The 22780-nt window shown below is 37.4% G+C and overlaps 1 protein-coding gene across 1 annotated transcript in view; it reads left to right on the top strand.

Annotated features, from left to right (window-relative positions):
• The window catches only part of LOC306844843 (PEX5-related protein-like), a gene marked incomplete at both ends in the record, with an annotated part of 81285 nt that overhangs the window by 40221 nt on the left and 18284 nt on the right, over window positions 1-22780 (top strand). Inside the window, 6 exons of the mRNA XM_079377254.1 lie at window positions 3262-3366; window positions 10982-11093; window positions 20412-20606; window positions 20915-21035; window positions 21140-21233; window positions 21458-21487. Coding sequence (XP_079233380.1) covers window positions 3262-3366; window positions 10982-11093; window positions 20412-20606; window positions 20915-21035; window positions 21140-21233; window positions 21458-21487 — 657 coding nt within the window. The remainder of the gene's footprint in view (window positions 1-3261; window positions 3367-10981; window positions 11094-20411; window positions 20607-20914; window positions 21036-21139; window positions 21234-21457; window positions 21488-22780) is intronic.

Raw genomic sequence — 22780 nt, 5'->3', positions numbered from 1 at the left:
AGCCCTGCCAGGAGCCCAACTAAAGATGCATCAAACAGCAATGCATTATCCATGATACTGTTACATAATCAAAAGACTCTGCAGGGTGCAAGCACCAGTTCTCCAGCAGTTCACTGGGTTGTCTACGATTTAGATTTTAAATTTAGTTCCAGTTTTTGAATTGATGCAGAATTTATATTTATATTATTTATATTTATTTTGCTGACCATCACGGAAGAACACTTAATTTCTCTGAATGCTCTAATATCCCTAAATCTTCCAAATGGAGCCAAACAACATTAAGCAGCTTACAACATGGAAACCTTATTAATTTTTTATTTATTTTTTGTCACAAAACTTGTTTTGGACTAATGAAATTCCTCCTGCTGTGCAACTGTATTGCATTTCTTTGAATTGCAGTTCCATAAAATCTGGTTCATTTCAACTTTTAAATTCCAATTTATGAATTTAAACCTCTGAAATTCTTGTCACACGTCACAAACAGATTACTGCTCTCTTCCTAAATACTGCTTTTTAAACTAATTAAGTGAACTATATTAATTAAACCCAAGCATTGTGCCTCCAAGATAATTTGCATATACGATGGTTTACAAATGAGTGAGAAATTTGTGAAACAATTTGGAAATGTGGCACATTGTGCAGGAGATGTTAATTTACTTATTGGCCTAAAAAAGTGAGATTACTGTTAAATCAACTGAGTGTAATTAAATACTTGAGATATCCTCTTTTTTGAGAAAGTGTTACAATAGCAGTATAAGATGTATTTTTACTCTTCACAGAATCTATTAGTTCAGCACCGCTGATACCAGCTGATACCAGGCACTTGTGAGATTATTTCCACCATAAAATGTGGTAACAGAAGCATTTCACTCCCTACTAGTTTATTTGCACAACTTATTTGTGTGCTTGCTTCACAAATAATGAGCCCTGAGACCCCAGACTTAAATCATGTAATTTTTGTTATGGAGGACAGTTGAAGTCTGTTATTAAATAAAAATTTTGTCTATAATCACGTCTCGGAATAAGAAAGATATTTTAGTATCTTTCTGATGCAATGTTAAACATTTTGAGTTATTAAAAATTTTTGAGCTTTGGGGTCTCTTAGACCACAAACAAAGCATTAATCGTGAGCAACAAGACAGAAAAAGCCAGATGACGAAGAGAAATCATGATGCAGAGAAGACTCTTGCTCTTGTAAGGACTGCTTACATTTTTAATTAAAAAACCCTTACACTTTATATCAGTCTACAAAGATGTAGAAGTTGGTCTGCAGACACAAGTGTTTTTGGTCTCCATCAATAGCATTAAGTTCTCTCTAATGTCTCTCGGGTCACGTACACACAATGGCACTAGACCACTAAGACACAATCACAGGGTAGAGTGAATGAATTGAGCACTTCTCGTTTTAAGGATGACGAGTGTGATTCAGAGAGAGAGATTAATTTTCTTATCTCTAATGGCAGAGCCATGCTAGATTAGACCGTCAGGGAATACATTTTATCGAAAAGAGATGGATGGAAAGTTTTAAGGTGTAAATTGTGTGAGGTTTTTTTAATAGAATAAGATTTTGCAAAGATGCAGTATTTCATCTTTATGAAATCTAATGCCAAAGTCACCACACCAGACTAGAATTTGAAATATAGAAGTGGATGGTGTTTTATTCAAGACTGACTGTTCAAATACTGGATATATGTGGCCAGATCAGATTTTTATTGCACAGTCATGCATGAGACTTTAGCAATAGATGTTTCGCCATTGATTAAGTTTTTATGAAGGCAGTCCATATCTGCAGTATAAATTTGAATGTAAAGCAGTAGAATGACAATTAATTGAATTTCAATTACATTTTTTAATTAGAATTAATTAGTCATTTGCAATTTTTTATTAGACTTTTAATTAATTTGTCAAAAGCAACTTTAAATGTTTGCTTTACAAATCCTTGTCTGAAAGTTTTGGGGGAAAAAGTTCAAAAACCTTCAATGCCTTACAGACAGAAAGAATCATAGAATAATAAAAAACAATAGAAAAAAATGACAGACAGATGTTTTGGCATTAATTTTGTTTTTATGGAGGCAGCCAATATCTACAATTTAAATTTGAATGCAAATAAGTAAAAGAAAGAGATTCTGTCATTTTTTTTTATTTAAAACTTTATAGGCTTTAGAGGAAGAACAGTCGATGGATGGAGGGATGGTATTATTTTAGTAATGGACATTTCATCGTCGACGTTGATAGCTTTGTGGGCAGTATGCTGACACATAGCTCCGTTGTGCTACGGGCATCCCGAGTTCAAATCCCAGCTTGTGGACCTTTGCTGATCCGGTTGTATTTTAAAATGAGTAATTTTTGCTGTATTTTCAATTAGAATTGTATTAGTATTTCTCATTTTTAGGTAAGACAAACTTTGAATGAATCTGACAGACTTTAGCAATGGATGTTTTGCCATTGATTATGTTTTTATGAGGGCACACAATGTAAGTACAAGTAAAAATGTTCAATAGATTTTATAAATGATACTCTATTTTTATTATTATTAAAATTGAATTAGTATTTGTCATTTTTTAAGTAAAAAGCCAAATTTGTCAGGACAAACTTTGATTGTTGGCTTGACAAAGCCTTGTTTTAAAAACAAGTTTAAAAAGCATTTAAGTTTGAAAGTTTATAGACCTTAGGGACAGAAAGAACAGTATATAGATTGATAAACAGAACAATAGATGGATATTTTATCCATACTTTTAGTTTTCTTTTTAGTATATTTGAGAGTTTAATGTAAGTGTAATTACAACTGCATTCCCTGCGTGTTAAGCCAAGCTGTCTAGAGCTTGCCAATTCAATTTAACCCATTGTATAACTTGGCCTTGGAGCAATAGGATGCTGTCTTCCCCATGGGTTGAATCCTCAAATGACTGACTGTTCAGACTAGCCATACGTCTCTGTCTCTGTAGCGCAGATAAAAGCAGTTGACGACAGCCGCCCTATCACTCGCATGACTGCAGTGGCCTCTTTGTGATATCACACTTCATCACGCAAAGTAAAACTGAGGGTGATGTGAGAAAGAATATGTTGACGCTCCATACAGCTGTTTTCATGTGTGGCTTCAGGCAGTGTTTCATTTTGCTGTGTGTTGTTGACGCTCAGTGTGATCATATTAATCTTATAGTATATAAATCATTGAGCCTTTAAGCACCGTAGGACGAATAATACTTGGAATATCTAAATATTCTGTCCTGACACAAGTCATTGTTGATTTCACTGTTGTAGGGGAAAGACTCTAGGGCTGCAGATAAGACCGTTGCCATGGTCCTGAAGGAGATACCCAATAAGGCGTCCTCAGAAGGCAAGCCCCTCCTCACGGTGACAAACAAGGTGGGCAGAACTACTGCAGCTACCGCCAGAGTCGAACAGCACATCTGTTCTTGCTGCATGGGAATGATAACCAATGACAAGGCTTTGACCATCACATATCTAACCTCCACCTTTTAGCCTAATGAAAATAAAAATCACAATGTGTCTCTGCCATCACAAATTTCTAACTGACAGCACAACAGCTAACACAGGCTTTTTTTTATTTCATTCAGAGCAGCTCTGTGGGGTATAAAATTGAGCTTTTCACATCAGGCAATGCTTGTCACAGGAAATAGAATGGGGACAATAGAAATTAGCATTTCAGATGGACATATGGGGCACACATGGATTTAAATCTTAGCTTTATGTTTAGTCAGGGTGTAGGATTTTTTGCCACAGCCAAAATATAGATTTACATATTCAAGCTGTGGAAACACTTCACCACATGCTTCTAAATTGTAATATATCTCGATATATTTAACATTGGTTTATACATATATCAATGCATAATATGTCAGTACTGTATCAGTTAAGGTTATCAGCAAGGTTATTTTAATACAGTTAAGGTATTCATTTTTACCAATATTTTGAATTATTATTGTTTTCTGTTTTGATTTTATGTTAAGGTTTAGTAATTTTGTTGTATTTTTTTCTTAGATTTAATATGTTTATAGTTTATATTCATTATGTTTTAGTTTTAGTTATTTTATTAATTTAAATAATTCAAGATACATTCAAAAATTATAAATGTTTCTAGCCGAAATAAACATTATATATATATATACACTATATTGCCAAAAGTATTGGGTCACCCCCTTCTAATGAACATGTTTGACTACTATAGTCATTTCTATGAGTACAAATCTTAATGTTTAAGCATATAATGATATTCTAGGGAATTGTGTGCTTCTAATTTTATAGCAACAGTTTGGACAAGACCCTTTTCTAGTCTAACATGACAGTGCCTCTGTGTATAAGGCACGGTTCAAAAAGAAATGATTGATTCAGTCAGTGTGGAAGAACTTGACTGGTCTGCAGAAAGACAAGTCCTAATCTCAGTTGAACACCTCTGGTGTAACTTTATATGCAGACCTTGAGCCGAAAACTCATCACCAAACACTAATGACTTGTATAGACACTATAAGGACAAAAGTATTGGGACACCCCCTTCTTTAGAACAGAAAAAGGCACTAACAAAACTGTGGCAACAAACATGGAAACATAATTCATGTATATAAAAATTGTATTTCCATCTCTGTTCAGCAACAGTTTAGGGCGTGTCTAAAATGACAGTACCCTTATGTACAAGTCATTGGTGTTTGGTGATGAGTTTTTGGCTCAAGGTCTGCATTTAAAGTCACACCAGAGGTGTTCAGCTGGGATTAGGACTTGTCTTTCTGCAGACCAGTCAAGTTCTTCCACACTGACTGAATCAATCATGTCTTTTTGAACCTTGCCTTATACACAGAGGCACTGTCATGTTAGACTAGAAAAGGGTTCTGTCCAAACTTTTGCTATACAATTAGAAGCACACAATTCCCTAGAATATCATCATAATGCTTAAATATAAAAATTTGTACTCATAGAAATTACTAAAGTAGTCAAACATGTTCATTAGAAGGGGGTGACCCAATACTTTTGGCAATATAGTGTATATATATATATATATATATCTTTAGCAAATCTCAAACATTTATATTCATTTTCCATGTTGTACTTTATAATGTTATCATGTATAAATTCACTTCACATCACAATCATCACAATAATCAAAATTTTTGTGTGTACTTTAATTAGTAATTTATTAGACAAATTATTGTATAATTGCCAATTAAAGTAATTTAAACCAGTATTTTAATGGTGTTCCATCTCTAATTTTACATGCATCAAACTACAAGATATGATAGCATAACAAATTTATTTTATGCTGGAACGTTTCTTGCAAAAACACATTTCCTTGCTTTTATAAAGCTGCGGTCACAGCTTTATAGCTCATCTTGTTGTTGCCTGTGTGGTCTGTGGCTCATTCTGTGTTTAAATCTTTATAGCTGTATGTGTAACACTGTTATCTGTGTGTGTGTGTCGCATTGATGCCAGACAGATTCTGAACGATTCAATAATAATTACATTACACTAAACTTTTGTAGCGCTCAACTGGTTTCCACTTTTCCTCCACCAGTCACTAAATGACAGATGATTCAAATATGCCTTTGCAAAGCATTTTATGGTTAGTTTTGTAATCAGTCGACAATCAATAGACCAGTGACCTGAAGCCAACTGCACTCCTTTGCTTTGTCCATAATAGCGTGAAGGTTAGTTCATTTTCAAATTAGGTGAGATCGAACACGGTATGTGAAGCACAGCATCATTCCTCTGCTGTGTAAAGTCTTGTCAATACTGATGCTAAAGTGTTATCAGATCAATACTGTCCTGTTTACCACAATGTGGAACCTGTAGTAACAATGATGAAATGATGAAGTTGATTTCACTGATAAAGTTTAGTTGTCATTCAGTTAGGGTATATATATATATATATATATATATATGCTGTATATAGATATTAGGATATTTATAGAAAGCCTGAATAACGTTCTGTTGAGAAATTACTGCTTCTTAGTCTCTGTGTCCCTGAACAATTTAAAACTGTGGATATTTAAACACCTGCCATCACTTTAAGTGAATGGCAGGACTTAACGGATAAAGTCTTTATGTGAAGAAAAAGATTTTATAATTAGCCTGGAACACTGCGTGAGTGTCATAAGAAGCAGCTTTTTTAACTTGATTGAAAACAGAAAGAACCTGGCGTTCTTATTTGCACGTCTGATTGTTTATCAATATTCAACTTGCTTGTGTTGCGCAAACACTGGTTCAAATATCATATCAATTATGTAGTTAATTGTACTGACCTCACACACAATTTAGCACTCAAGATAAACTAGTGGTCTTCAGCATGGTATATGGCTTTTACAGCAAACTACCTCTGAAACTCATTTCTCCATACATAATGCAGTTGTGTATGTTCGTGCTGTTATTTATAACACTAATAATTGCCTCACATGAGCTTATACCTCCCTCTCTAACTCTCCCCCTTAAGACTCCCGCTAGCTAAACTGGTTCCAGGTTCCCTTGACAACAATATCTTGGAGTTGTCACCAGGAGCTAAACCCACATGACACAATTAGTTGAAGTTTTCCATGACATAATTCAGGATTTGCCCTCGGGCTCAAACACAAAGACAAAAGAGAGGAGGTACAACATGCTTGTGTTGTGATAAAGTGTAGCTGAGAACAACTGAAGAAAATTCATTTTCATATAGATAAAGGAATCCCTGAGAAGTCCATCACCATTATTTTTTTTGTACGTATTCAATCAGTAAGTTTATTCTGCTATACAATTACTGTACAATTTGCCGTGTCTTAAAAGGATAATCAGCATTCACAGGGCTAAATGTAGTTACTATAAATGCCTCTGAGTACCATGGGAAGATGGGACATCAGAAGCACAATGAATCTCAGAATAGTACATTATGCATTACATGAATAATCAAATCCTAATTAAAACCAAACTATGTGACCTTGATGTTCAAGTCTTGGCTGAATATAATGTAATATAATTTATAGTGAGCCGCATGACTGTATTTCAAACTGTCAATGTATTCTTTTACTTAATGCTTTTATGTTGTATATTCTGAGGGACAATTGTCAATGCATGGATTCCTTCAAATTATGAGGAACAGATTGCAGAGTAACTATGCACACTCATTTTTAATGGGAATGCGAGTTCAAAATGTAAGCAGAAATATGAAAAAGTTTTCAATACTGTAGGAAGGTTTAAATTAAATATAAACCAACCCAAGGAGGTAAAGGCATCATGCTTCTATTGGCTATCATTATTCACTGATTATTTCTGCAAATTATCATTATGCCTGAAGATGGCGATAAAGAGCCACTGAATCATCCATTCAACCGATTTGTTCAAAACACTGATTCATTAAGGAACAAAACACCACTATTGATGTTGCTCAGGGATGTAACTGTTGATTCTGCAATTATCTTTTGTTTGGACTTTGGAATTACTTTTAGTGGCGGAGCAAAAACAGACTAAGCAACTTGCAATAGGCTAACGTTACTTTGTGTAAAGTGTAAATATTAACTTAAGAACTAGCACTCCATATCATTGCTTAATTGGCAAATCTTCCTGCACCTATGTTTACATGCAACCCACTAAAATAATTTAGTAAAAAAACAAAAAAAAAAACACGTTTTTAGATATTTCAACAAGGTAAAAATACTAATTACTGCCTTTGGTGGCTTTCTCTGATTTATTCTGAGTGCAAGGACAGATTATTATTACGGTTGTAAAAATATCTGTGGTTGTAGAATTAAAAGAGCTCGACAAAGGAATAAATGAACAAAGGAAACTTTAATTTGCATCAACACATTTTCCATTACACAACATTAAGCTGAGACAAAGAAAAGGACAGAACTGAGTGTACGCTATTCAGATAACTTTGCAAAGAAACTATTTATTTCCTAATGTGTAAAACTTTTTCAATTAGCACCAAACTAATAAATGCACCTTTAACTATAGACAAACCAAATTTTGTCTCAGACAGAATAGCCAGGTAAATCTTCTGTCAACCTGCCTTCCATTGAAATAATCAGAGTTAATAAAAAAAAGTCTAACTTTTCTGCAACGTATTACAAGAATGAGTTTTGTCCCCTTAATAATTCCTATTAATGTCAACAACCCATGTGTGCCTAAAGTGAAAAACTGTTTTAAACTGAATACAGGGGGATCTAATTAAAGAGTAGAGCCCAAAATATTTCCAAAATAAGTCTCCCTCTCTCATTATGGTCCTTTTTCTGCTGGCATTCACAAGGGAGGAAGTTATGCTTTTTTAACAAGACTTAGAGGGGCAAATAAAAAATCTAGCTCCCCCATATAATAAAACAAAGATGCTGTTACATCACCCAGCCTGACACTTCAAATGATTGCTGATCAGCAAATCTGCTATTAAATAAGACTATGTTTCTGCACATGCTTTTTTCTATCAAATGCAAAAGAAAGATGCTAGGCAAAGACAACAGTTTGAAGACAGAGTACCATCATTTCTTGTCTTTCATCAAAAATGTACAAGGTATTGTAACAGCAGGAGTTCAGCTTGGGTAAGATCAGACATTCCAGCCAGCAAAGGAATAAATCTCCTCCCTGACACCAGCAGAGCCAGAGATGTCTGTGCAACCCAATTAAGACTGCTGGGTCAGCATTCTGGCACAGACTCTCACAACAGGAATGTTCTCCCAAGTGCTCTGGCCAACATACACTGCTCGTGTTATTCATGAATATTCAGTATTTATTTCAAAGCTTCTGTCAAGCTACTGTACAGGGAGATCACAAATCTTTGTACAGTCTGAAGGTAGAATATACACACCAGAAAATAGTCAAGTACAACCAGTTTTTAGTATAATCCGTTTTTTCATTATCATTAATTTTTTTTTTTTCTATGTCCATCTCTAAATTAATTCCTGCCGGACATTTGTCTCTATGGTCTTATTTAAGCCCGGGACAAATTAAAAAGACATTCGAGGGGAAATGCAGCAGCCCTCAATTAAGCTAGTCTTGATAAGGTCAGAGTTTTTAAATCAATTTGCTTTAAATGATAAACATGCAACGGTCCATTTATTTACAACCAGCAGCGTTCTGATGACACAGCCCTGTAATAAGTATCTTTGCACTATTTGCTGGCAACAAATGTCAGCAACATGCAAACCATACTGGGTCACAGAGGGGATTCTCACCCAGGGGAATTTGTTCACAAAAACAGCTTCAAAGTATTAAATTCAAGTGACTTTCAGAGCAGCGTATTTATATTTTCTTAAGTACATTTTTGTAGAGTCAATACAACTTTGACTCTTTGACACTTTTGTCAATTCAATTTCATATCTACAACCTAATTCTTAAGTGTAAGCTACATACAATACTGTTCAAAAGTTTGAGTAAAATGAATTTTTATTCAGCAAGGATCCATTTAAAGAAAAGTGAAGGTATAAACATTTATAAAGTTAAAAATAATGCCGTTATTTTGACATTTCTATTCATCAAAAAATGCATCACTGTTTCCACGAAAATTATATGCAGAAGAACCGTTTTCAACAATAATAAGTAATTAGAAAATAGCTAAAATGCTATTCCTAATTAGCACTTCTGATTTCTGAAGGATCATGTAATACTTACAACTAGTGTAATAACTGAAAATTCAGCTTTGACATCAAAGAAATAAATTACATTTTAAAATATATTAAAATAAAAAACAGTTATTTAAAAATCTAATAATACTTCACAGTAATACTGTTTTTACTGTATTTTTGAACATTTTACTGGCCTCAAACTTTCGAATGGTAGTGTACATTTGCAAGCTTATTAGCCAATGTATGGACACTAAATGAATAGTGTCTACTCATTCACTCTGTATCTATCCCGCTACATTCATTCACAGCTTGTTTGTGACTTTTGACCTTCAAAGCACTCAATACAATCATCAGATTTTGTATGAACGACTTTTAAAAACAGCCTTACAGACAGAAACCCAGGTATCAAATTAGTGCTGAGCAAAATAATATATTCACATATATTCACATACATCAATTCTAAGTAGCTACTTATTCACACATTAGCAAGCGTTAGCTTGGTAGCTATAGCTGCTTCCAGTCGCATAAGCAAATCTGAAAAAAGAGAGAGAAGGGAGAATGAGTTCCAGGGGTTGAAGATATATACAGATAAAAATGTTTGCTTCAGCTGGTGTGATCAGTTTTAATGTCTTAAATGTTGTAAACAAGGAGATTATAAAATCCAATTAATTGATTCACCTGTTTCTCAGGTCACTATATGATCCCGCTTTAGACAACAAAATTTTACTACAGCAGAGAAAAATTTGACTAGAACTTAATCCTAAAGGTTCTAATGCCACTCATGTATGGACTTACAAATACACTAGCCTTTATTTTAGTACGTGCGATATGTTGTAGTAGGAGTACATTTTCAAAAGAGATGTAGTTATGGCTGAAAATGCAGATTTGCTGTAGCCATGCACTGCCCACAAAAGTGCTCTCCTCCGATGAGACTGTGGCATGGCTGAATGAACACTATGAGAACAACCAGATGATGATTGATGTGTTTTTTTCCATTCTGTTAGACACAGGGCCACCTCTATGCCAGTCTCTCAAGAGAACATACACACATTCTGTCACATATTACACATAGTACACTGATGAGGAGCTTTATAAATACAGCCTCACACCTTGTCATAATTACTTTCATACACAATTATGTTCGCTGAAATGGAAAAACAAGCATGACACATACTATTTGTGATTTTACTGGGCTGCTTTCACCCTGTTTAAGTGAGAATGGGAGGGAGAAACATCCACAGGCTTGGGACGTTTGCAAGGTGAGAATTGTCATCTCAGGCCTGTAAATAGGCAGCAGCTGAAAGGGTGGTGACTACCAGTGTTACCAGTCACATGTAAAGATGTCATGGCACAATGGAGGATGGCTGCAACTAAAACAATAGGAGAACAGGAGGCCAAGTGCATTAATGCAGATCTCATCACACTCTTCTGCTTGATTTTTTCAGCTGGTGAGTGAGCAACAAGAGAGCCGTCCCTTGCTGAGCCCTTCCATCGATGATTTCCTCTGCGAGACCAAGTGTGATGGAGCTGCCCGCCCAATAACCTCCAACACAGCAGGTACCACAGATACTGACCTTCCCATTCTTCCTCAACTATTCTGCTTCTATACTGTACTATGCTCCATTACACTGTACTATTATACTTTTCATTTACAAAAGAATTTGAGGTCACACTTCATATTAGGTGGCCTTAACTACTATGTACTTACATCAAAAAATAAGTACAATGTACTTATTGTGGTCATATTTTATTGCGACACACTTTTGCTGCTATTGAGGTGGGATATGGGTAAGGTTAGCGACAGGTTAGGGTGGTATGGGTAGGTTTAAGGGTGGGTTAAGGTGTAAGGGGTGGGGCAACAGTGTAATTATAAATGTAATTACAGAAATTAATTACAGATGTAACTACATATAGGTAATTTTTTACAATGTAAGTACAATGTAAGTACACCTGTATGTACACAATAAGTGCATTGTATCAAATTATTAATTTAAATGTAAGTACATAGTAGTTAAGGCCACCTAATATATGAATGGGACCGAATTTGATTTTAAGAACCTAAAACAAGTATAGTTGATGGACTGAATTTGTGATTTGATACTACCATTCAAAAGTTTATGGTCAGTAAGATTGTGTTTCTTTAAATTATTGCTTTAATCCAGTAAGTATTCACGGAATTTATGAAAAGTTATAGTAAAGACTTTTACATTGCAAAAAATGCTGTATTTTTGGAACAAGTGCTGTTCTGTTCATTAAAGAATCCTGAAATAAATGTAAATAAATGGTTTCCACAGAAAAATATTAAGCACCATCATTTTTAACTATATTTTCTTGAGCACTGAACTACAATTTTACAATGATTTGTGAAGGATCGTGTGACACTGAAGATTGGAGTAACGGCTGCTAAAATTCAGCTTTGACATCCCACAAATAATACACGTTTTAAAATATCTTAAAATAAAAACAGTTGTTTTAATTTGTATTAATATATTTCAAAATATTTTTTTAACTTTTTAACTGTATTTTTGATCAAATAAATGTTTGGATGAGCATTAGAGACTTTCAAAAACATTTTAGGAATCTTACCAACACAAACTTTTGAATGATAGCGTAGGCCTACAATGAAAATATATATATATATATATATATTGTTGTCCAGTCATTTCTCAGCATGCTTGCTTGTTCAAAAGCGAACAGGAGAAACTGTAACACTTAATGGAAACTAGAAATGGCCCAGCCTAAAAATACTGTTTTTATGCATTATTTGAACTAAAATAGCACAATTTATGATACCAGTGTTGTTCGATTTTTATTCCTGATTGAAATTCAAATAGATGTACTTCACTGTAAAAAAAAAATTCAGACCTCCCAACTATTTTCTAGTGACTGATTACATCTAAATTTTTCCATTGGCCCAATTTAATTTCTGCTAACTGAATTTTGTTAACATTGGCTCAATGAGAAATAATATGTTGAGCCAATAGAAGAATTTAGATGTAATCAGTCACTAGAAAATTTTGAGTTGGGAGGTCTGAAATTTTTTACAGTGTTGTATGTCTGGAAATAACTGCCTGATGGCATTACGAAGATGGCTGCTGAGTTAAATGACTTTAAAAAGGACTGTTTATTAATCTAAATAGGTAATTCTCAATTCAATCAAGACATTTTCATAATTAAGTTCATTAATGAAATAAAAGGCATGCAAACTGTTGCCTTAACAAACCAATCAAAATTCAACATTAAAGAGAAATCTGTAATATTTTTGAGTCGATATTACAATAATATGGCAAATATCAATGGTGGCTGCTAATATCGGATATTGCTCATTCTTAAGTTTCTACCTACTTAATTCCTCACAAATGTCATCGGCATTATATACGTCTTCACCACTGATTAGCAGAGCAGACAGACAGACACAAGTGGCCTCTTACTGCATGAAAGCTGTATTACGTGAAATTCACACTGAGAGGCTAAGCAACTAAAACTATATTTATTTCACTCGCACCCTCACTTGCCTACACCACAAAGCAATTAAAACAACCACTCCTACTCCCTACAGAGTTTCTTGTTTACTTTCTGATTGTGGAAAACAGCATATTCTATTTATCAACAGATTATGTTTGGAGGATCTTTCGATTGCTTGTAATAAAGCAGCAGTCTGTTAATCACTGTGCCTTTGAACGTAATGTAAATTGAGGTTCAGAAATTACCAGGCAGAACTTTCTGCAATCAAAATGTCACAAAATACTTACTTCACAGTATGAAAGATTTTCAGTCTGTCAAAGAAATAGTAAAAGTGTCAGTTATTGATTTATGTGCAGTTGAGTATGCCTGACATGAAATGTGAAGCCAGAGTCAATTGCCAAGTAAACACTGCATTGAGGTCATAGTTTCTTGTTGGTATCACTCTGAATATTTTTTTGCATAATGTTTATTAATATGATTGTATACTTTTTATGCTTAATTAAACTAAATTCTTAAACTAAAAATGTAAAAAGAATTTTAATGATTAGGAACACCAGGCTTTTTAAAGCAGTGTCTGTCTGTGAAAGGAATGGAGCTGATTATAGAAATGTATATTCAGGTTTTTAATAGGAACTGCTGTAATCTTTAGAAGGAATGCCTCTGAATTCAATTATTATTCTCTGGCAGATTCTCCCCAGTGAGCTTTTGATTCATTTTTCATTTTAGTAATAAAAAAATCACGACTTTCTTTGGTTTCAGAATCTTCAGACTATCATATCAAAGCGCCAGGACTCCTATACTTCTTTCTTTAAGACAGCTTATGAGATTCAAAGCAAGACGTATGTTAAACCACAAAACTTTCATTTCTATGTTACATCTTAAGCATCTACAAACAGAGTACAAACTGTGAAGTCATTGAATTAAATAATAATAATAATAAGCCAACAATGTGTAAAAACCTAAATCTAGATATATTTTTACTCATTATAACAATTTCAGTAGCACATTTACCAGTGGTTTGACAGCTTATTCTGTGTACAAATATTTATCCGCTTTATCATTTTGACATCAAAACCAGAGAAAAGGTGGATGATTTTAAAATGTCATGTTAACATGGTCCTGTCTATCAATTTGGTCCTGTCTAATTTATTAAAAAATAAACACGTCTTCAAGCTGAAAGAAAAAATATTTTATTATTTATTATTAAATATATAAATGTTTTTCAAAACCATGCCAAAACCAACATGAATGCAAAGAGTGCATTTCTAGAACATTTTTTTATCAAATTAATTATAAATTTTATAACTTCCTAAACATTTTTTCTTCCTTTTCTTTATCGTAGACACACTCATTGACCCAGTTATCAATTTTTTATTGTACATGAGAATGCAATGTTTGTGAAACTTCTTGATTACATTGATATCTGAGGTTAATGCACTGTAAGCTTGTTTAAAGGGCTTCAGAAAATCTCAAAGTCTTGAGAGGTATTTGGTGTCCAGGCAGTTCTTTTGTGTGGTCGGCAGAGACAAAAGCATGTGGTGGTAACCTGGTTTCAGCTCTGATGTTTGTGCCAGATTTCAGAAGGTATGCTGTCAAGCCCTCAAGGCTTGGATCTAGCATCCTCAGTGTTGGCATCTGCAGTACTGACCTGCATGGATATTTTGTCTACCACCTGGTTATGAAGACCTCTGTTCTGCAAGCCAGAAGGGTAACAGGAAGGGGATGGAAGCTGTAGAATATGTCCAGAGCATCTGTTCTTAAAGTTCATGTTTAAGGGGGGGTTATGCTTTAATATCATCTAATCAAAAAGCTGACTACATTGCCTCTGACTATTGAATGAACACATTCTTCATCCCCAAACCTTCATCCTCTGCAGCAGAACACAGTGTTCTGTAGAGAGTGTTCTTGATGAAGTGTATATATATATATATATATATATATATATATATATATATATATACACACACACACACACACTATATCAAACGCTCTTTGTTCTCTTGGAGAGGAACATGCAACATCAAAGATTATTTGACACTGGACCCTGAGCTGTCGGAACTGCCTGCTGTATTTTATTGCTATGACCACGCAGGTAGATAAGTGCCTAGAGCAATAACTAAGCTAGGATGTGTTATTCTGTGTTTTTTCTTTGCTTTAAACTCTGGTCTTTTGGCTGATGTGCTAATTCGAAACTGAGCAAAAACGTGCTAGCTCACATCAGCTCATAACAGTAGCTCCCAAAGGTAATTGTTTTTTAACCCATTGAAGAGATGGATAAGGGATGAGAGGATGTGGATGCTTTGACACTAGCTCTATTGGTGCACTGCCAGGTTTGATTGATGTCAGAGTTCAGTTTGTTTGGATAATGTGAACATTGTTTTCTGAACACGGGTGCGCACCTGTGAACCGTACACAAGTCTAAAAAGAGTGGTCTTGGGTATGATTCATGCAAACTCTGGTACAGTTTGTTTCTGGTGTAAATGCAGTCATACTAAATCACGAAAATCAACAGTTATTGATGACGTATGAATTGGTACCACTATGTACTTACATTTAAATTAATAATTTGATACAATGCACTAATTGTGTACATGTTTTTACATTGCACTTATATTTTTTAAAAATACCTATATGTATCTGTAATTAATTTCTGTAATTACATTTATAATTACACTGCTGACCCATCCCTTACACCTTAACCCACCCTTAAAACTGCCCATACCACCCTAACCTGTCCCTAACCTTACCCGTATCCCACCTCAATAGCAGTAAAAGTGTTTTGCAATACAAAATGAGCACAATAAGTACATTGTTCGCAATTTTTGATGCAAGTACATAGTAGTTAATGCCACCTAATATAAAGTGTGGCCCTTTTTTTTTTTTTGCTTTCCAAAACTGATACGCTGAAAGCATAGACAGCAACACAACTACAACTTTCAAGGCTCAGAAAGGACCAGCAAGGACTTCATTAAAATAGTCCATGTAACATCAGTGATTCAATCTTAATATTATGAAGCTATGATAATACTTTTTGTGAGCATAGAAAAAAAAAAAATTCTATGTAATTTCTTCTCTTCCATGTCAGTCTTCGACGTGCATTCACGAGAGCACCTTGACACATGTGTGTGCATTAGAACATGCACAAAAAGTATACTTGTAGCTTCATAAAATTAAAGGGGTAGTTCACCCAAAAATGAAAATTAGCCCATGATTTACTCACCCTCAAGGCATCGTAGGTGTATATGACTTTCTTCTTTCAGATGAATCCAATCAGAGAGAAAAATGTCCTGGCTCTTCCAAGCTTTGTAATGGCAGTGGGTGGGTGTTCTCGTTCATCAGTCAAAAAGAAGTCCAATAAAGCGCATCCATCCATAAAAAAAGTGCCTCACACGGCTCCGTGGGGTGAATAAAGGCCTTCTGTAGTGAATCAATGCATTTTTGTATGAAATATATCTGTATTTAAAACATTATAAACAGTAATCTGTAACTTCTGTTTACTGTGTCGTACGCGCGTTCACGAGAGAGTGCCTTTCTGGCAGATGGTGGAGGACGTATGCATAGCTCATGCACCAGTGAGAAGTGATGAATGCGGACGCGCAGAGGAGAGAGCAAAACAAAACATCAGTCTCGATTTAGAAGTACAAAATGAGGATTTGTAAAGAAAAATGTCATTGGATTTCGATATAAGCCAAGAGGAGACTGGTTTTCCTTTGCAAAAGTAAGGAAATTTAGCTTCCTTTGCTCCTGTAAACAAACGCTGGTTCCCTGTCGATACTACACTCGTACTGCGTCGCTAGACGCTATGGGGAAAAACTCCTTTTTCTCAGAGGACTGAAGACTTTTTCAATCACGCAGTGTGACTGCACGGCCATTGGTTCGTGCAGTAATAAAAACGAACCAATGGCTCGTCAGTGGTACTGCACGAGCCTATGGCGGCAAAGCCCGCCAGAGCCCGCCAGAAGGGGCGGGGTCATCTGGCTATATAAGCAGGCGCTTCGCCATAGGAAAACAGATCAGTTCTCCTTCAGCGACGACGATCATCCCTTCGCTGACACTCGAGACTGGAAGACGCTCGCCGTGGAAACGCCTCGCTGCGGATAGAAGCTGCCATTTCCTCTGCACCCTCTCGCTGCTCTGCCTGCTCTTCGAGCCGCTCCAGCGACCTGTGCAGATGCCAGCCTCGTCCCCTGCAGCCATCCGGTGAGTCTAAAATCAAATTTCTCTGAAAGAGCAAATTTCAAGCGACGTTGTTGCAAATGTCGCACTGCGAGTGCGATGCAGAAGGGCAGTGAGCGCTTCGCCTCTGTGGGCAACGCCCACACAGACTGCGCGTTCATTGCTCACTCGAGTATGAGTCTTGCTCGCCCAGTGTTTTACACGTGAGAATCACCGCCCCTCGTTACATGAGCGGCTATATCCTCCTAGGTGGACCGGAGTAGAAAGCTATCTTTGACAGCTTTGCGTGTGCGTGTGAGTCGCTAAAGCTGCTCCCTCACAAACAGACTGCTTTCGTCGAAAGCCGCCCCTGATTCGGTCCCCTGGAGGAACCTACGATGGTTCGAACAAGGCGTGACAATGGGTTTGGTTTACAGAAGGAAGGTTGTTACAACAGATGCTTCCTACACAGGTTGTGGAGCTCTGTGCAATGGCAAACTGACCTTCGGCTCCTGGACGAACGCAGAAGGACAAATGCACATCAACTGCCTCGAAATGGAAGCAGTATGTCGAGCTCTTCAGTTCTTCATGCCAGTCCTGAAAGGTCACCACGTGCTAGTCCGCTCGGACAGCATGACGGTGGTGTCGTACATAAATCGCCAGGGTGGGCTCACCTCGAAACGCCTTTTCGAGATGGCAGAGTGCCTCTTACTATGGGCACATCTCAACTTGCGTTCACTGAGAGCAGCTCATGTGCCCGGCATTCTGAACCAAGGAGCAGACATGCTCTCTCGGAACAATGTCCCCTCAGAGGAGTGGATGCTCCACCCACAGACGGTTCAAGAAATTTGGTGAATCTTTGGCAGGGCAGAGGTCGACCTCTTCGCCTCCAAAGACAACTCTCACTGCCAGATTTATTTTTCGAAGAGCGAGGACGCGTTGGCCCACGAATGGCCCAACCTCCTTTACGCTTTTCCCCCGATCACTCTGATTCGTCAGGTAATCAGGCAGATCAGGGAATGCAAGCACAAGGTGCTTCTATTGGCCCCACTCTGGAAGAACCAGCTTTGGATCCTGGAGTTATCGCAGCTGCTAATAGCGGCTCCGTGGCCTATTCCCCTGAGGCGAGACCTCCTCTCCCAGGCGAACAGAACGATCTGGCACCCCCAGCTCAAGCTGTGGGACCTGCATCTATGGGCACTCGATGGGACTCTGTAGATCTCCCCGAGAATGTCCTGAACACCATTGAACAGGCTAGAGCCCCGTCCACGAGACGCCTCTAAATGGTCGGTTTTCTCCGCCTGGTGTCAAGCCCGCGGTAAAGACCCGACAACATGTGACATATCAGTGATATTGTCATATCTACAGGAGCTGCTGGATAAGGGCCGCGCCCCTTCCACGCTCAAAGTCTACGTGGCAGCTATAGCAGCCTCTCACGCTCCTATAGCCGGACAGTCGGTGGGCTGGAACAACCTGGTTGTCCGTTTTCTGAGGGGATCTCGGAGGCTCAATCCGCCCCGACCCCTCACAGTCCCTGCATGGGACCTGCCCACGGTCCTGAGAGCCCTTAAAGGCCCTCCTTTTGAGCCACTACAATCTGCAAGCTTAAAAACACTGTCGCTCAAAACTGCTCTGCTATTCCTGGTGCTGAGGCTGTACTTATGACCGTTGAAACGATTTCTAGGCTGGACTGACCTCTGAAGAGTTCGGTCCTCATGCCTCCTGCAGGATGCTTCCTGCTCATAATTGGTCCCTCTGAGCCTTACTGCTCAAGGCCAGTTTTATGGTTGTCGTTTCTCTTCATGGCATGGCGGGATTGTATTTGTTCCCCATAGCGTCTAGCGACGCAGTACGAGTGTAGTATCGACAGGGAACGTACTCGGTTACTAACGTAACCTCGGTTCCCTTAGATACGGGAACGAGTACTGCGTACTATGCCATGCCATGCAGCTGCACGACTCAGGTCGTCGCTTCAGTCGAATTGGCCTGTTTTCCTATGGCGAAGCGCCTGCTTATATAGCCAGATGACCCCGCCCCTTCTGGCGGGCTCTGGCGGGCTTTGCCGCCATAGGCTCGTGCAGTACCACTGACGAGCCATTGGTTCGTTTTTTATTACTGCACGAACCAATGGCCGTGCAGTCACACTGCGTGATTGAAAAAGTCTTCAGTCCTCGGAGAAAAAGGAGTTTTTCCCCATAGCGTCTAGCGACGCAGTACTCATTCCCGTATCTAAGGGAACCGAGGTTACGTTAGTAACCGAGTACGTTCTCATGATTTCATCAAAAATATCGTAATTTGTGTTCCAAAGATGAACAAAGGTCATACGGGTTTGGAGAGACATAAGGGTGAGTAATTAATGACAGAATTTTAATTTCTGGGTGAACTATAGCATTTATTATATCATGCTCTTTACAGTCAGTGAGCAAATGGCGCATGGAAGTTCCTTGACAATGAGGCATACTGTTGATTTTCAGAACCTTCGCCCTCTCAGTTCCTCTGTGGTGAAATGCAGGGGAGCAGATGGGATTTTTTAACTGGGGGGGACCAAACTGTCCTGGGGGGCAAAAGCCAACAAGGATAAGTTGTGTGAGACAAAGCAAAATCAACGCTACTCACTTATCAAAAAGAAACAACACAACCTCGGTGTCCAATTCGAGCCCTTCCTGAGTTTCTCTCCACCGCTAGAAAGCTGCTCCGATCTATACTCACACGGGTCCTACCTCTCGCCTGATCGTAACCCTTCTTTTTAATATTTTGTTTCTATGATATTTTCCTCTTTTTTTTATCTGCCATCTCTCTCTATCTATAGTCGATCTGCTAATATACGTCCTGACTCCTGTGCACTCAAATAGAGCGCTGTCTTTCTACCAGTACAAGACATGCCCCCTTACTGCTGATTGGCTACACGTGTTTTTGCGTTTTTCAAAAATGGCTTAGTGCATGTGGCCTGGCCGCCACTACTTAGGCTAATGTACATAGCGGAAACCCTCAATGTTGCCTTTCATAGAGAAAGTGAGGGGGACGGATCGGGTCACTATGAATCGTCCCTAGTGCCATCTGCGCGCCTGGTGAAATGAGATACCAACCTTCACTCAATTTGAGACCATCATAACTTTTTTTTTTAAACCTTTGCTCTAGTAGTTTACTAAAGTAACTTATACTCAAGACTTGGCATTGGCCAGGGAATGCATCCCACACTTCTGTAGAAGGAAGACAAAAAAATATATTTATTTTCGTTTTGCTTCCTATGTCCAGTACTGTCCTCCTCTCTGGACCTGCTAGATCTGAGTGAGCCTGGTGAAAGAAGACACAGCAAAGACAGGAAAAGCCCTCTTTCTTCTAAGGGCACACCGTACAGGAAGAAGCCTGATGAAACAGAGCTGATCCAAGTGGATGTTGAACAGAGTATACCCTGTTCCCGCACACCTGAAAAGATTTCATTGGACTCAGGTATTAAGCATCAGACAGCTAAAATGAAAGGATGTTAAGCTGAGAAGCACTCTTGCAAATCAGCCAAGGGAAATCAGATGTTTACACAAATGAAACTGTGTTTTCATCACATTAACTGAACAAGTTCAGTAACAGAAAGTACTTTTTCAGTAAAAAGAACATTACAGGTTTGCATATCGTTATGTAGTTGCCCTCTTCAATTTGTGCATACTGCAAATTCCTCAAACTGTGGTGTTGCTTGTGTTTTACTTGGGTTGCAGTATGATAATATATCTCGGTCAAACAACATGGCCTCATTTTGTTTACAGTAGCAGTTTCATCTTCTTTGGACAAATGGGAAGAACTCAACCCACACCCGGAGCGAAATGGTAGCAGAAAGTGGAAACTTGAGAGAAGATGTTCATCAAAAAATTCTGGTGAATTTGTGTGGTAAGGTGCTGCTCTAAAAATTTGTATAAAAACACACACTTTCTGGATATCTAAAAGATATGAATACCTTTTTTTCACATCAATTTCTTATGATGTAACCTCAGGTCTATGGATTGCAAGACCCAGCTAGACACTGCCCCCAGGAACTCCCTGGAGGTCAATAATAAAGTAGAGGCGGAAGCCGTGCCAGTAACTCAAGTAAGTGCAACACAGAGCAACATTTATCACTCTTTTTATGAGCCATGATCATCTGTGCACATGTGTCAGTGACTTTCACATGTTATTTCCCACATGTCCCACTCGTTGTAGTTTTATCATATTACTGTAAGTCCATACACTTGAACATGTGAATGGTTTGTTTTTTAGCCACGCAGTACATTGTGGAACATTCTGTGCTAACATCTAGAATTCTTTATTTTCAGCTCAACAGGCAATATGTTAGTGGAAGACATGTAAGCCTCTCTGTGCACTCTTTGTATGAATTGCTGAATGGTCTATGCATTTGCACCATGGCAACAGCATCACCACCAAATTCAATACAAAAAAGACAAAATTTTGGCAATACTTCATGGCGAGTAATGAACTCAAGTGACATCCTTACGGCAGGTCACAGTTTGCAAGGATTTTCACATTTCTTGTGGTGCTACAGGGTACAAATGTTACACGCTTCTGCCCTCAGTGAAGCATGCAGGTCTGTTGTATTGCTATCTATCATGATTAGATAATTATTAAATTAATTATTGACCAGCCACTGGTCAATATGGACACCGGAGGTTGAATAATATTCATCAAGTTTGCTATTGGAATAGCATAAATGAAATTACACCAGATATATGGTGTCCAGCAGTGGGTGTTTCCTCTAGTGCCTTTGATTTGCTCATCACGTTTATAGTCAGGTTGTAAAATGTCATGTGGTGTGACTCCCTAAAAATGTATGCACTACTGTTCAAAATGTTTTTGTCTCATATGCTCACCCATACTACATTTATTTGATCAAAAATACAGTAAAACAGTAATATTGTTAAATACTATTACAATTTAAAATAACTGCTCTCTATTTTAATATTTAAAAATGGAAATTATTACTGTGCTGGCAAAGCAGTCATTACTCCAGTCTCCATCTTTGCTGAATTAAAGCATTCATTTAAAAAAAAAAAAAAAAAAAACTTACTGACCCCAAACTTTTGAATGGTAGAGTTATTAATTAATAATTAATTATTTGTTAAAAAATACTTTTTCACATTGAAATTCTATTTTAAAACTTCAAAACTCATATTTTGAAAAGAATTCATGTTTCTTTACACTCTTACATGTCATTGACCCTTATTTACCTACACCTTACATATGGAGTACAGATTAATTTGTCTTACATTTGTTAAGACTACTCATGATGGAGCAATCAGTATATGTTAACTGCATGGTTCTAAAAAAAATCAAGCTCAAATTGTCTTCCGGCCATGAGTGGCAGTGGAAATGGAATGTGTAATGTTAAAGGTAATTGTTGCACTGACACAGGGTCTGACAGGGCACATTAAATGTAATTATACAGAGCTGCACCAGCACAATGAAGCAAGACCAATTGTCCTTTTTGAGGCCTCCATTATAGCCTCCTGTATGAAATCCGTTTAACTGGGTAACCTTGGTAATTGATTAATATCCAATGAGGCAGGTGGCAAATACTTCATCCTGTTCCTTTGATTTAGTCTGCCTGGAAGGCTTTGTTATGGTGAGAATTGAATTGGGGA

Source organism: Barbus barbus, assembly GCF_936440315.1.
Source record: "Barbus barbus genome assembly, chromosome: 25".
NCBI classification, from domain to species: Eukaryota; Metazoa; Chordata; class Actinopteri; order Cypriniformes; family Cyprinidae; genus Barbus; species Barbus barbus.
The sequence above is the reverse complement of the archived record's forward strand: the minus strand, read 5'-3'. Positions and strand labels throughout refer to the sequence as shown.